This window comes from Cyphomyrmex costatus, unplaced genomic scaffold (assembly GCF_001594065.2).
Source record: "Cyphomyrmex costatus isolate MS0001 unplaced genomic scaffold, Ccosl1.0 scaffold36, whole genome shotgun sequence".
NCBI classification, from domain to species: Eukaryota; Metazoa; Arthropoda; class Insecta; order Hymenoptera; family Formicidae; genus Cyphomyrmex; species Cyphomyrmex costatus.
Window position 1 is genome coordinate 2302441 of NW_017277774.1, and position 13263 is coordinate 2315703.

The following is a 13263-nucleotide window of genomic DNA, read 5'->3' on the forward strand; positions in this document are numbered from 1 at the left end:
GCCTGGCTCACCGAGCAACTGAACATGATTAGTTCTTACCTGTGGAGCCAACCAATCATGTTCAATCGCTCGGCAAGCAGACGCTTTGCCTACTTTGCCAGCTTGAACACGCCCAGCGTGCAGAACTACCAGATTCTGGCTTGCGCTACCACCTTGGTAGCTACGGTATAAGATAGAAAGAGTACCTACTAGTGAGTACTCTTTCTACCTTGTACCGTAGCTATCCCCACCACGTGCTGTCAAGTGGTAGCGCAAGCCGGAATCTGGCAGCTCTACCAGCGCGCCCAGGGAGTCAGCCAATTGAATACGTCATTCGTGCTGAAAATGGTACAGCTAGATATAGCATAAAGTTTGTTCATCAAAGTTGGAGTAGGAACATTCTAGAGTGCACATTTAGCGGACTTAACATTTAAATGACCACTTGGCTATTATTGATGTATTCTTTTAGATCATTCAATCAGAATTTTAGATTTGGAAGAATACAATGGGTGCGACAAATTCAAATATTGTATACTGTGTGTTATTATTGCAAACATTCATATGAATATATACATGTATATGTATATATTAAAATATATATAATGATACATATTAAAACATTTATAGAAAAAAATTAAAAAGTATAAAAACAAGATGAAAATATTCAATTAAAGACTCTTAGTATAACAATAATTAATATAAGTCAAAAAAGGCGATGTAAGAGTCAAACGATAAAATTTCATGCTATGATATTTAATTCTAAATTTAACACATAATAAAATATAATTATAAAAACAAGACTATTTGTTTTTATTTTAAATAAATGAGAAATAAAACATAATGTGCTTAAAAGAAATAATATAATAATAAAAATATATAAATAAAAAAAAAAATTTTGCTAATAAAGTGAAATAATACATGTATAAGAAAAATTAAATACGAATTTATATTTCAACAAAAAAAGCTATAATATACTCTTTTTACTAAACGGAGCAATTTTTTTATGAATGGTATGATCGGAAAAGAATCAAGTCCGAACGAAATACTAGAGAGACTTAAATACCAATCGCATCTAAAGGTGCATTTACATGCAACCGTCAAGTGTCAAGCAGCAAGCAGTAGAGAACCTCTAGTAGATTGGCGATTCTCTCTACTAGAGGTTCTCTAGCAAGCAGCAACCAATTAGTGAGACGATATGAGCAGTGGCGTAAAAAATATTTTTTTCGCCACTTACCATATCGTCTCGCTGATTGGTTACTGCTTCCGCTGCTTGGCGGGTTGCATGTGAAAAGGTGCCTTTTCACGAGCTGCTGAAACTGGCCGTTCCAGCGACAAACAAGATCACGTGATAAAAATTGACGAATAGCAAGCGAATATGACGCTTGCTATTCGTCAATTTTTATCACGTGATCTTGTTTGTCGCTGGAACGGCCAGTTTCAGCAGCTCGTGAAAAGGCACCTAAAGCCTTTAATGGAATTTCCATGATCGTAGCGCCTGAATCTATAAGCCTGACGTGCCTTGCTGAACTTTTTGGCTGAACTTTTGCACCAGTTTATCTTTTTTCCTTTTTTCTTCTCTTGGAGAGAAAAAGAAGAAAGATAAACTAGTGCAAAAGTTTAAAAAAGAACAGACCTATTATTTCAGTCAAATAAATAACATTTAAATATATAATTAAAAGTGTCTGGGAGACTCACAAATATTTTTAATAGTACTTCATATAAAATACAAACGATTCCATGTATGAACATTTTGTTAAATTTATAGCTGGCTGATTATTTCGGTCAAGTACATATACTTGGTCCAAAAAACATGCATTAATTATAATTAATAGAATGATTCACAAACCTTTTTAATTGCACTTCAAAACTCTTCATACGAAATAAAAACGATTTAAAATAGTAATTTTTACAACCGGAGGTTTTTTCCGGTCATATTCGAATTATATATTAATCGAATGTATGTACGAATTAATTTTTTTTTGTAATGGCTACGCTCAGCAGAAAAAGTAACTGTATAAAATTCTACGATTGGTTTATGCATTTGATCTAATGAGGAAGTAAGGGCAAGACCAATCATATTAAAGAATTTTACACAGTTGCGAAGTTGCTTTCTCTGCTGAACGTAGCCAATTTCATTCATTAAATACTTAGTAAATATTCTCATGTTGTATAATTTTCACCTTATTTTATAAGATACAGCAATTGACTCCCTGATATTAGGAGCAAAGTAATTGGTTCGTTCGGTCGCGCCATTTTCTCGCGCCCGACATCGCGATTGGCACGTCAGGGTGAGCGTGCCAATGAATGTATCCGTTTCTAATGTTTCTCGGAGGGTAATACGCGGATAACGTACGGCCGTGATACGTCAGGATGGAGCCTGGAGGTGTGTTTAGCAGAGTCTTCTAGGTTGTCGTAGTTTCGCCATTTTCTTACTTTTCAGTGCCTAAATCCGCCGTCGCTACGCGCACCTGGTGGTACGTGCACTGAATATCGTAGGCGTCAATTGCATCGAGAATCAACGGTGTTAGTGTTGTGATTACAAACGTGAGAGCAATACTTGGCACGGCGTCACCACGTCGCACCACCACAGGTTGCTATGAATCAATCGCGTAATTTCACGTCGCTGCTGAATCCAAGCTACCTGCAGAACGCTCAGCAGCAACAACAGCAGAATGTCACGACCTCGGCAGCGGCGGCGGCCGCGGCTGCCGCGGCTGCGGTGAGTGCTGCAATCGCGAACGGCACGCAGGCGGGCATTAACGCGGTCAACGTCGTAACGCAGAATCGCAAACGGGAAGCAGAAGGTAATTAACGTCTCCGCTCGCCTTTTCCTATCTCTCGAATCTAATTTACAATGTACTCTGTTTCCTATTTCTGCCTTCCTCTTTTCGATCGTTTCAACCATATTTCTTGTTACATATTTCTCTCGTATTTTTCCAAAATTCATTGACTATTATTTTGGACTATAATAAAGAAATAGGATAAAAAGTGGTTTAAAAAGTGATTTAAAAAGTAGGGAGCAGAAAGCACAACAAAGGGTATAGATTTATAGATTAGGCTTTCCTCTCACACGAAGCAGAAAATGTCATAAGACCTATGAAGAACCTAATTCATGCAAATGTATAAGAAACATTTGAATATTAATGAAAGGGACAGTAATATTAACCGTAATCGATATTTGTAGATTTAATGGACCTGAACATTTTTTCAACTGTATTACAAAATTGTAATAAATATTTCTCACAACCTTACATAATTTTGAGTTATGTAATCTTATTTCTTGAATTTTGACCTTTAAAATAAAAAAAAATATTCAATTACATTAATATTACCCAAAGATAAATTAATTTAAAGTTCATTGGATTTACGAATATCAGTTAACAAAATTTCAGTGTAAATACTGATTAGAATTAATATATCATGATTATAGTATTTCTATAAAAAAAATGAACATTCTATGTTTTGATGATACATTTATAAATTTGTGACTTGATAATGGGATTTTTTACAGGTGATAGTAAACAGGAGAAAGAGTTGAAAGAAGATCGTAAGAAGAGGAAAAAGACTAGATGGAGTGGTAGCGAACATGACAAAACATTTATACCAGGAATGCCAACAGTACTACCGACAAATCTGACTCCTGATCAGGAGAGGGCTTATCTCTGTAAGTTTCTTTTTCTCATACATTTTTAAATGTCTCTTCTTTATTATGCTAATATATCTGGCTAGGGAACCGTTTAAGTATTTTGCTTCTGTACATAAGTTTCTCAAACCTAATTTATAAGAGTAGATGGCTATGATGTAAGTATATATGTCAATAATAATTCAAAATTCTTGGAGGTAAGCATTAGACTTCTTGAGAACCAATATAAAATCACCAAATTTGGCAAGAGGGATTGCCAATTTTGCTGAATAACTAAAAATCTGACCATTGATGCATTTTCAGTATTATGAAATTCTATTAAATGAGTTACATTTATGAAGTATATTACATACCATTTAGATAAGTAAAAATTGTATATCTTACAATTTTTTAAATAACTAGTATTGAATAAGTCATATAAAGCGTTATAAGCTTTTGACTTTGGAAATATTCAAGATTAAAAATATGTACAATACATTATTACTTTTCTGACACATGCTTATTTTATAGAATGTATACGGCAAATTGGCAATATCTAACTGTTGGGGTTTCCGCCCCCTCTAACCCGTTGGTTTACAGTTCAGCTGCAGATTGAGGAAATCAGCAGGAAGCTACGCACTGGAGATCTTGGCATCCCACTTAACCCTGAGGAAAGGTTTGAAAGAAACTTACATACCAAAAATGAACATTACATATGAACATACAGCAGCCCGTATAATACAGGAGCCTTAAAAGATATCTGTGGCTCAGGTTCAATTAGTGTGGGAATACCGATTTGAAAACGTTGGGCTTGATTAGAGCCCTCATGCAACACAGAAGATGAATTTTGATAGTATTGGTTTGCCCTAATCAATCTTTTTTAATATTTCATTTTTATTAAACACTGCTACAGCTATTAAGTTACATATTTTTTAATTTTTTTTCTGGGAATTAGATGTAATATGTAAAACAATAGCTTTTGATAGATTTGTCATACAATGAACTGTATTAGTAGCAGTGTTTAAAGAGAACAGTGGGTATTCTAGTTTATATATCTTGTATAGATACATTTTTGCACACATAGAGTAACTCTGAGGTGACCTATCGTAATCTTTTTCTAATAATCAGTTAAAAATTAAGCAGTATTAGCAATCAGATATTTCAGTATTCAATGTTTCATTATGAAGCTACCACTTTATGTATGGGTCATCTTGAGTGAGATTCTGTCCCTTTATTCAGGCTGCCGTGATTTGCACGGCATATTTTAAAATTATTATATAGTCTTGATGCTAATAGGAAGATTGTTAACTGACTTGCCAATATTTATTGCTAATTACAACCTTAATGAGCAGATTTCAGGAAAATATCGGTTTATTCTCATTCTGAAATTCATAATAATTGTAACAAAGAATTTAACGTTACTTTCAGGTACAGGTCTTAAATAATAAATGCATATACTTTTTCTAATAAATTAATTTATTCCAATAGGTTTAACTTTTCCGATTTTAGCTGGAACCATTATTTTTATGTCATTGTGTTTCCATTAATACCATAGTAAGACGTATCAATTGCATTAATAACTAATCTAAAAAATTATTTCTTAATAATCACAGGATCTGTCTTAGCAGCTGACATCATAGCGATATCTGCCGTGCACAAACGCGCAGTCTTCCAGTGGTTGCCTACTATAGAATACTAAATGTATAGCTATGCTATATTCGGCAGCGACAATTTTTCTATTCTTTATTTTGATACTCTGACACTGTTGGAAAAACCTATAATACACGGTTCTTTTGTAGTTTCTAAAAGCATAACTAATTACATAAGCAAACTGATACAATCATTCAATGATTTAGTACACATCTACAGTTGAGAATATATCTTACTACAAATACTACAAATAACTTACAATACCTATTGAGATCTTATATTATTGTTATTGAAGCAAAATTATTGAATATTGTGAAATTTTCTTGTAAGAGTTATATAGCTCTTCTAATACTGCAGACAAAATTTTCAATACAAAATATTCTTTTTGATAGATGAAAAAATTTAAAGTATAAATTTCATAATTTATTAAGGAATTAAATTTGTCAGATAGTATTACATTTATAAAAAAAATTAGTACTTAAAAAAAGATTATATAGCAATGGTTTATTTATCAGTTTTTTAATCAAGATTTATACACAAAGTCTGTTTTAAATTAACGGTTCTTCCCCACTTATATATTCATACAATCATAGTAGGGTCAGGTTGCTTGTACGCTAGTACCATCTTGATAAAAATTTATATCTTGATATGGTATTATTCTTTTTATTTTCCAGATCCCCATCTCCAGAGCCTATTTACAGTAGCGATGGTAAACGGTTGAACACGAGAGAATATCGTACAAGACGTAAATTAGAGGAAGAACGTCATAATCTGATTCAGAAGATTCTTAAAATCAATCCAGAATTTAAGCCACCACCAGATTATAAGTGAGTCATCACGGACATATACTTCAAATAATATATTCATATAAGGAGAGCATTTGTTTGTTTCTTAATACACATTTATTTTTTTTCCAGGCCACCAATAATACGAGTTCATGATAAAGTAATGATTCCTCAAGAAGAGCATCCTGATATAAATTTTGTTGGTTTACTTATTGGACCGCGTGGAAATACTTTAAAATGTAAGCATTACAAAATGCATTTAACAAAAGAATTTTGATAAACTTACAAAATTTACACAATTAGAAATCTCAATTTCTATTTATTGGTTTAAAATCATTTAGCTATGGAAAAGGAAACTGGTGCAAAGATTATAATTCGTGGAAAGGGTTCTGTGAAAGAAGGAAAAGTTGGTCGAAAAGATGGACAGCCTTTACCAGGCGAAGACGAACCATTGCATGCATACATTACTGCAAACAATTTAGACGCCGTGAAGAAAGCTGTGGAACGAGTACGTATATCGTACCAATTTTCTTATAATCTGTTTTTTCCGATTAGTAATTAGGGATGCATCAGCTATGTAACAAAGATTTATTTCTGACAATATATCCGGCATATCTATTAGAAACTATATAAGAATAAAAATATTGCATATGGAAAGAGTATTGTTGAATATTGAAATATATTATGATAGAGAGTGAGATAGATAAAATAATGCAATTAATTGTTCATATACATTTATATACAGATTCACGAAATTATTCGGCAAGGTGTAGAAGTACCAGAGGGTCAAAACGACTTGCGACGTAATCAACTACGCGAATTAGCTTTATTGAATGGAACATTACGCGAGAACGATGGACCTCGTTGTACCAATTGTGGTGCTTCAGATCACAAGTCTTGGCTGGTTTGTGAAAATCGTGGAATATTTTATTGAAAGAATCTTTCTTATTTTTCTAACTAATATAATTTTTGATGAAATTTTAGTGTCCCGATAAACCAAATGTGACAAACAACATAGTGTGTTCAAGTTGTGGTGGTGCAGGACATATTGCTCGAGATTGCAGATCAAAGAGACCCGGTCAGGGAGGTCCAGCAGCCGCTGGAATGGGAGGAATGGGTCAAGCTGGAGACAAGGCCAAAATAGATGAGGAGTACATGTCGCTCATGGCGGAATTGGGAGAAGGCCCGCCACCAGATAGATCAAAAACAGGACAAAACAGACAGACTCCCAATCCAAATTATCCTGGACTTTTTGACAGGTATATTTTATTTCCTTTCTCTTAATTATCTTCCATTGTTATAACAATCTTTTTTACATCTAAGTTGAATATAATGATTGTCGTCTTTTTCAGACAACAGCCACCTCGTGCATTAATGGCAGCTCCAGCTCATCCTCCGCCACAGATGATGCAGAGCGGCCCAATGATGCCTCCACCGGGTATGGCTCCGCCGCCGTGGAGTCAAGGAAGCGAAGGAATGAACAACATGAATATGCAATGGCAGCCACCAGTGAGCATGCCACCACCACCAGGTGTGATGCAGCCACCACCACCGCCGCCCGGTTCCACTACGCAGCCAAACATTCCACCACTAATGCCATGGATGACAGGTAACAATCAACCACCGCCACCTGGCCAAATGCCGCCCACGCAGATTCCTCCACCTGGGATGGGCATACCGCCGTGGCAACAGGGTCAACAAGGACCGATGCGACCACCACCGCCAGGCACAGCACCGCCTCCGGGATTTCCCGGTAGCTGGCAACCGCAACAAATGGGTGGCTGGCCACCAGCTGCGCCTGTCCCACCTCCGCCTCAACAACAAACTCCTGCGCCACCCGGGATTGACTTGAATACACTGCCAACGTTATTAGCGCAACCACCTCCGCCACCTCCGCCCACTAGTTAGTCCTAATCACGTAAAGACAACTTCCGATTTATATATTAGCGAGACGTTATCATTGAGATAGAAAAGTTTGAAGAAGAGAACGAAAAAAATAAGAGATAGAAGCTGAAAGAGGCATTATGTCCTAATAGGAATTCACAGAACAAGATGAAGATAGATGAGAAACTAGGAACGATGTAATTATATAGCAACTTCGAATGATAAGTTGATTTTATTTTTTATGTATAATCTTGCCTCATTGTGTGAATATATTTCCGATAATAATCATTAAGAAAATTGTAGGAGTTGCATATATCAAATATATATGCTGAATAACTAAAAATTATATTCAATGGAACATTTAATTTTATCTAGTTACCTTTGTAATTTACTGTGAATAATACATTCTGAAATTTCATAAAAAATTTCATATGAATGACATTATGTCATAAATGACTTCTGGTGAACGAGTCCTGTGAGAGCATAATATGTACAGCATGGTTCTACACCTTCTTTTTTTTTTTTAACTTTGTTCCATTTCCGAACGTCGCTTCTGAAATCGAATCTATCAATGTTGAAGAATTGTAACATAGATAAAAACATTGTTTATATATTTATATATATATGTATATATATATATACATATATATAATATATATATAAATAATATTCCAAAAAACTATAATACACAAACATTTATTACAATTCATAACTTTTAGTATAAGTAATTGGTAATTTTGTTTATAAAGATAATGAAATTATGGAAGAGTTTTTTGCAGCATTCATGTAATATTTTAGGATGTATGCTAATTCTTATTTGCAAATTACATGTAAAAATTTCCTACATTCTGTATTTTCTGAACGTTATGCGTTGTCTACAATGGGCAGTAGCAGTTATGGATTAAGGAATAGGCGTACAAATCGATCATAGTTAATTATTCTTCTCAAATTCGACTATGATTTGTTTATTTCTACGCCTACTCCTTAATCCACAACTGCTACTACCCATTGTAGATATTAGATCTTGTTCATAATATTTTAAAGATAGAGAAGAATGAAAACGTAATTTTACGTAAAGATGTTATTGAATCGCGCGGTAAACAATTGTCATGGGTAATGCAGGACAATATAAACCCAATGGACAACCTTAAATTTAGTTCACTAAATCATTGCTTTTATAGCAACATATGTATGTGTATAATGTTCGATCATAAACATCTGGATTATATAATATGTAATTGTTTATTAAGATAGTTCATATTTATATTCGAACGATTGAATGCATTACTTTTGCAGTGAAAAGAATTTGCTACTAAAGTAATATATTCAATTTGATAAACGATGATATCGGATCCTTAATTTCACGAATGATATTTCGTCTTTTATTCGTAGATAAATGGATAATATGCTTTGTCCATTATTACAACGGAGATAGCATTCGAAATTACAAACGTCCAAGCGCAATAATTTCTTATTGTGTGTTATCTGCATGTTAAAAGAGATTTTAGAAGTTTTGAGCCACATATGTTACTTCGTACTGCATTAGTATTACATATGTTGAATATAAAATGAATTAAATTATGAATAGATATGCTAGGTTGCTTACTATGTATTCTAATTAAATAATAAACACGATACATAATGAAATATATTTGTTCATATATATGACGGATTTTGAAACAATTGGTCTCGTCTTCATAACCAGCCATGATCAGACTAGAAATTGAGATTAAATTAAATTAACCAATAAAAATTTGTTACATTTGAAATTGTTTTTCTTTATTTTAATTGATTAAATTTCAATTCAATCTTGCTTTCTAATCTGACTACAGCTAAAAGTATTTTGAGATAAGATCTATGACATTCTTTAGATTTGTATAATATATATTATAATATTATCTACAAGAGTTATATATATATTACAGACTTAATGGTCATCAATCTTCTTTTTTTCTTCAGGATAGGTTTCAAAATACCACTTCATGTACTCGTCCTTCATTTGTTCACGACGCGCAAAGTATTTGGGATACATAGCTTTTTCTAGAGGATGCCAATAATCCAAGACATAATCTGGAACATAACTCTTTCGGTCATATGCTACTCCTGTCGGTGAATCAGGGAACGATATTGGTTGATAATGTATCTTAGAGAAGAGCTCCTTCTCTCCTTCTTCCAGTAGATACTTTGCATATTTGAAATCCTTTATATCCTTATTCTTGTCAAAACGCTCTCTCAATAATGCAGCTTCGTATCTGTACAGAAATTATATTTGACATATAATTAAGCAATATTAAAGTACGTTAGATTTCGATGTGAATACACAACTATTAGAAATAAATAGCATATTATAGTCATTTACTAAATAAATATAAAAATTTGAAGGATGAATTAAAATATTTGTTCTTTTTAGTTGCAATGAGCTTACATCGATTGTTTGTTCCTTTTCTCTTCAAGGCACAATTGTATAACTATATTATTTTAAGTGTACAAATTGTAACAAGTTTTTAGCTAAAAAGAACGGACTATAAATCAACTTGGATGTCACCTTCAGTGAAGTACGCACCTACGATCAGGCGTTTTATGAATCCAATCCTCTATGCAACGCGCAGCGCGCTTGTACAACCTGCATACTTTCTGCTGATGCGATAAAAGTTCTGAAGGAAGATATGCCATTGCTCACGTTAGAAAATGGCAATCAATGAAAATTCTCTTCGAACGTACTCTTGCAATAAACTAAAATGGTGTTATACCCATGGTATAAGAATAAGGGTATGCTCACGCCGTGGACACCCACTGCGCAGTCAAAGCGTGAAAACGTACTCTTGCAATAAACTAAAATGGTGTTATACCATGGGTTCGACCAGACTTGCACCAACTTGCACTGACTTGCACCTTGCACTAACCTGGGTTAGGATTGGATCATGGTGTAAGTAGAAAGGTGAACCATTCCGATGGATGCGCAGTAGATTAGAAGTAGTGAGGGCAGTCAACCAATCACATTTTGAGCTTTTATGCGAAATCTTCAATATGGCGCAGAATAAATACAGTTTTATAGCACATTTACTGCACTTTTCATGTCGTATAACAGTGTCTGCAATATGACTTGAAATTAGCCGAGTTATCCGCATGCAATAAAAGTGCATAATTAATAGCAGTTTTGGGAGGTGCAATTTGAACAGCGCTTCGAAAACGCTTTATACGCGCACTGCAAAAAAGCTCAAACCCTGATTCGTCAAGATCTCAAATCTCCGCCATTATGCGCAATGGTTCACCTTTCTACTTACACCATGGATTGGATTATACTGGCCGTAAAGCCGTAATCACACTACAATAAATATAAGAATAATTAAATAGGTTATGAGTCTAAACTAGGATATCCTAGCTTAGACTAATAACCTATTTAATTTAAATAATTTTTATGTTTTCCGCTGAAGTACAAAATATAAGAATCGTCTTAAAAATATTATTTTTCAAATTAGATTATTTCAAACACGTGCTCTGTCTCATATATATGAGATAGGGTCTGACTATAAATACGCGCGCAAAAGACGTCTTTCGGATATCTTATGCAACATGCATGTTATCTGGAGGAGATTCCGCCTATAGACTTATGGGCCTTCTACAATAAACCATTACTTAAGTTTTAAGTGTTAAATCATAACAAATTTACCAATCACAATCGAATGTGAGAAGAATAATCGACTGTGAGTGGTCAATTTCTTATGACTTAAACTTAAAACTTATCGGCTTATTATAGAAGGCCTATTAACAAATCACTTGATAATGGGTGCATTCCAACAAGCAACACAAATGACACGAGGTCTGTTCTTTATTGCTGAACTTTTACACCAGTTTATCTATTTTCCTTTTCCCTTCTTCTGGAGAGAAAAGGAAGAAAGATGAACTAGTGCAAAAGTTCAGCAATAAAGAACAGACCTACACAGTGTATCAGTACATCTTTGTTGTTCGCCAATACAAGGATAAGATGATTACTGTGTTGTAATGTGTCACTTGTTGGAAGGCACACAATAAGAGGTACCTTTTTTGAAAAAAAAAAAGAAATTATGTGCGCTAAAAATATAAATTCTATGTATAATATAATAGCGTTTTCTCTTGGCTGCACTAGTGCAACACTCAGACAGTAAGTCTGTTCTTTATTGCTGAACTTTTGCACTAGTTCATCTTTCTTCCTTTTCTCTCCAGGAGAAGGAAAAAGGAAAGAAGATGAACTGGTGCAATCACCCTACACTGGTGCAGCCAAGATAAAACGCTATAAGATTTATCCAACTTTTTATATTTAACTTTATGCATAAAAGAATCTAGTTCTTATATGTAACCGTATTTTATATGTTTAAATGTACCGTTGGCTGCTTTCCTTTTAGGAGACACAAATCGACACAGTATAACACACGGTGCAAACCCATGCAGCGGAATAGCGGAACACAGAACGAGAGCGGAACCAATCACGAGCGTTCCGCAGTTTTCATTACGCGGTTTCAAATCCCTTGATCTCCATAGAGCGCAATGAGCGTAAGCGGAATTATCAGCAAGTTCGTAAATGACGTTTAAATATTGTATTTATCATTCATTTTTTATTATCAATTAAGTATCTAAATACAGAATTAAATGCATTTCTCATTGGAAAAAATATTTAAAGATGTTAAAATTTATGAAATTAGTTTTAATGTGATTGTAACCTTTATGAAATAACGATTTATGATTGGTTGCGCAAAGTCTGCGTTGCGCTTATTACGCTACATGGGTATTAAGAGTTCACATTTCAGCGTAACAAAACTGGCGGAATAACAACATGATGAGTAGTACAGAGATAAATTATTAGTTATTACTCACTATTAATGACAGATCTTAATCAAAAAATGCTTGAGAAACGTGATCGCTCGTGATTATTAGTTATTACTCACTATTAATGACGAGAGATTTCCTAACCTAAAAATGGTTGAGAAACGTGAACGCTCGTGATTGGTTCCGCTCTCGTTCTGCTATTCCGCTGCATGGGTTTGCACCCTTAAATGGAACGCGAAATGTGCAGTGTGTGTATCGTGTGTACATACGAACTTTTAATACCTAATCATAAAAGATTTGAATTTTGATCTTAATGGACGCATAAGATTCGATTACTGCAAGGAGTGCGTTCTAATATCACTTAATTGTCTTAATTCATCAAAATCACACTTGAATAGACTCGAAACACACTCTGACTCTCCTCCAGCAGAGGCGAAATGTGTCGATTGAGTTTGAACAAAATTGTAAATGGAAAGCAACGTGTGTCGATTCGTGTCAAGTATGTCGACTGTGTCTCCTAAAAGGAAAGCAGCCGTTGTT

At 34.3% G+C, this 13263-nt stretch overlaps 2 protein-coding genes across 2 annotated transcripts; one reads left to right on the forward strand and one right to left on the reverse strand.

Moving 5' to 3' along the window:
• The first annotated feature begins 2474 nt into the window (after positions 1–2474).
• On the forward strand, positions 2475–8107 carry SF1 (splicing factor 1). Its single transcript, XM_018543027.1, has 9 exons — positions 2475–2783; positions 3491–3643; positions 4202–4277; positions 5926–6078; positions 6169–6275; positions 6378–6544; positions 6782–6940; positions 7021–7295; positions 7389–8107. Exons 1-9 carry the CDS (start codon positions 2576–2578, stop codon positions 7942–7944), a joined length of 1854 nt encoding a protein of 617 aa, XP_018398529.1. The 5' UTR covers positions 2475–2575; the 3' UTR covers positions 7945–8107.
• Positions 8108–9519: 1412 nt separating this feature from the next.
• ND-B22 (NADH dehydrogenase (ubiquinone) B22 subunit) lies at positions 9520–10670 on the reverse strand. Its single transcript, XM_018543076.1, has 2 exons — positions 10484–10670; positions 9520–10172 (listed from the first exon to the last, which is right to left on the reverse strand). The coding sequence occupies exons 1-2, from the start codon at positions 10591–10593 to the stop codon at positions 9848–9850; spliced, it is 435 nt and encodes a 144-aa protein (XP_018398578.1). The 5' UTR covers positions 10594–10670; the 3' UTR covers positions 9520–9847.
• Positions 10671–13263: the final 2593 nt, after the last annotated feature.

Bases quoted from the DNA above. Each gene is read 5' to 3' on its own strand.
- SF1 (XM_018543027.1), top strand. From the start codon at position 2,576: ATGAATCAATCGCGTAATTTCACGTCGCTGCTGAATCCAAGCTACCTG. The intron at 3,644-4,201 runs GTAAGTTTCTTT...GTTGGTTTACAG, and splicing joins TCAGGAGAGGGCTTATCTCT to TTCAGCTGCAGATTGAGGAA. The intron at 7,296-7,388 runs GTATATTTTATT...CGTCTTTTTCAG, and splicing joins TATCCTGGACTTTTTGACAG to ACAACAGCCACCTCGTGCAT.
- ND-B22 (XM_018543076.1), bottom strand. From the start codon at position 10,593: ATGGCATATCTTCCTTCAGAACTTTTATCGCATCAGCAGAAAGTATGC. The intron at 10,173-10,483 runs GTGCGTACTTCA...ATTTCTGTACAG, and splicing joins CATAAAACGCCTGATCGTAG to ATACGAAGCTGCATTATTGA.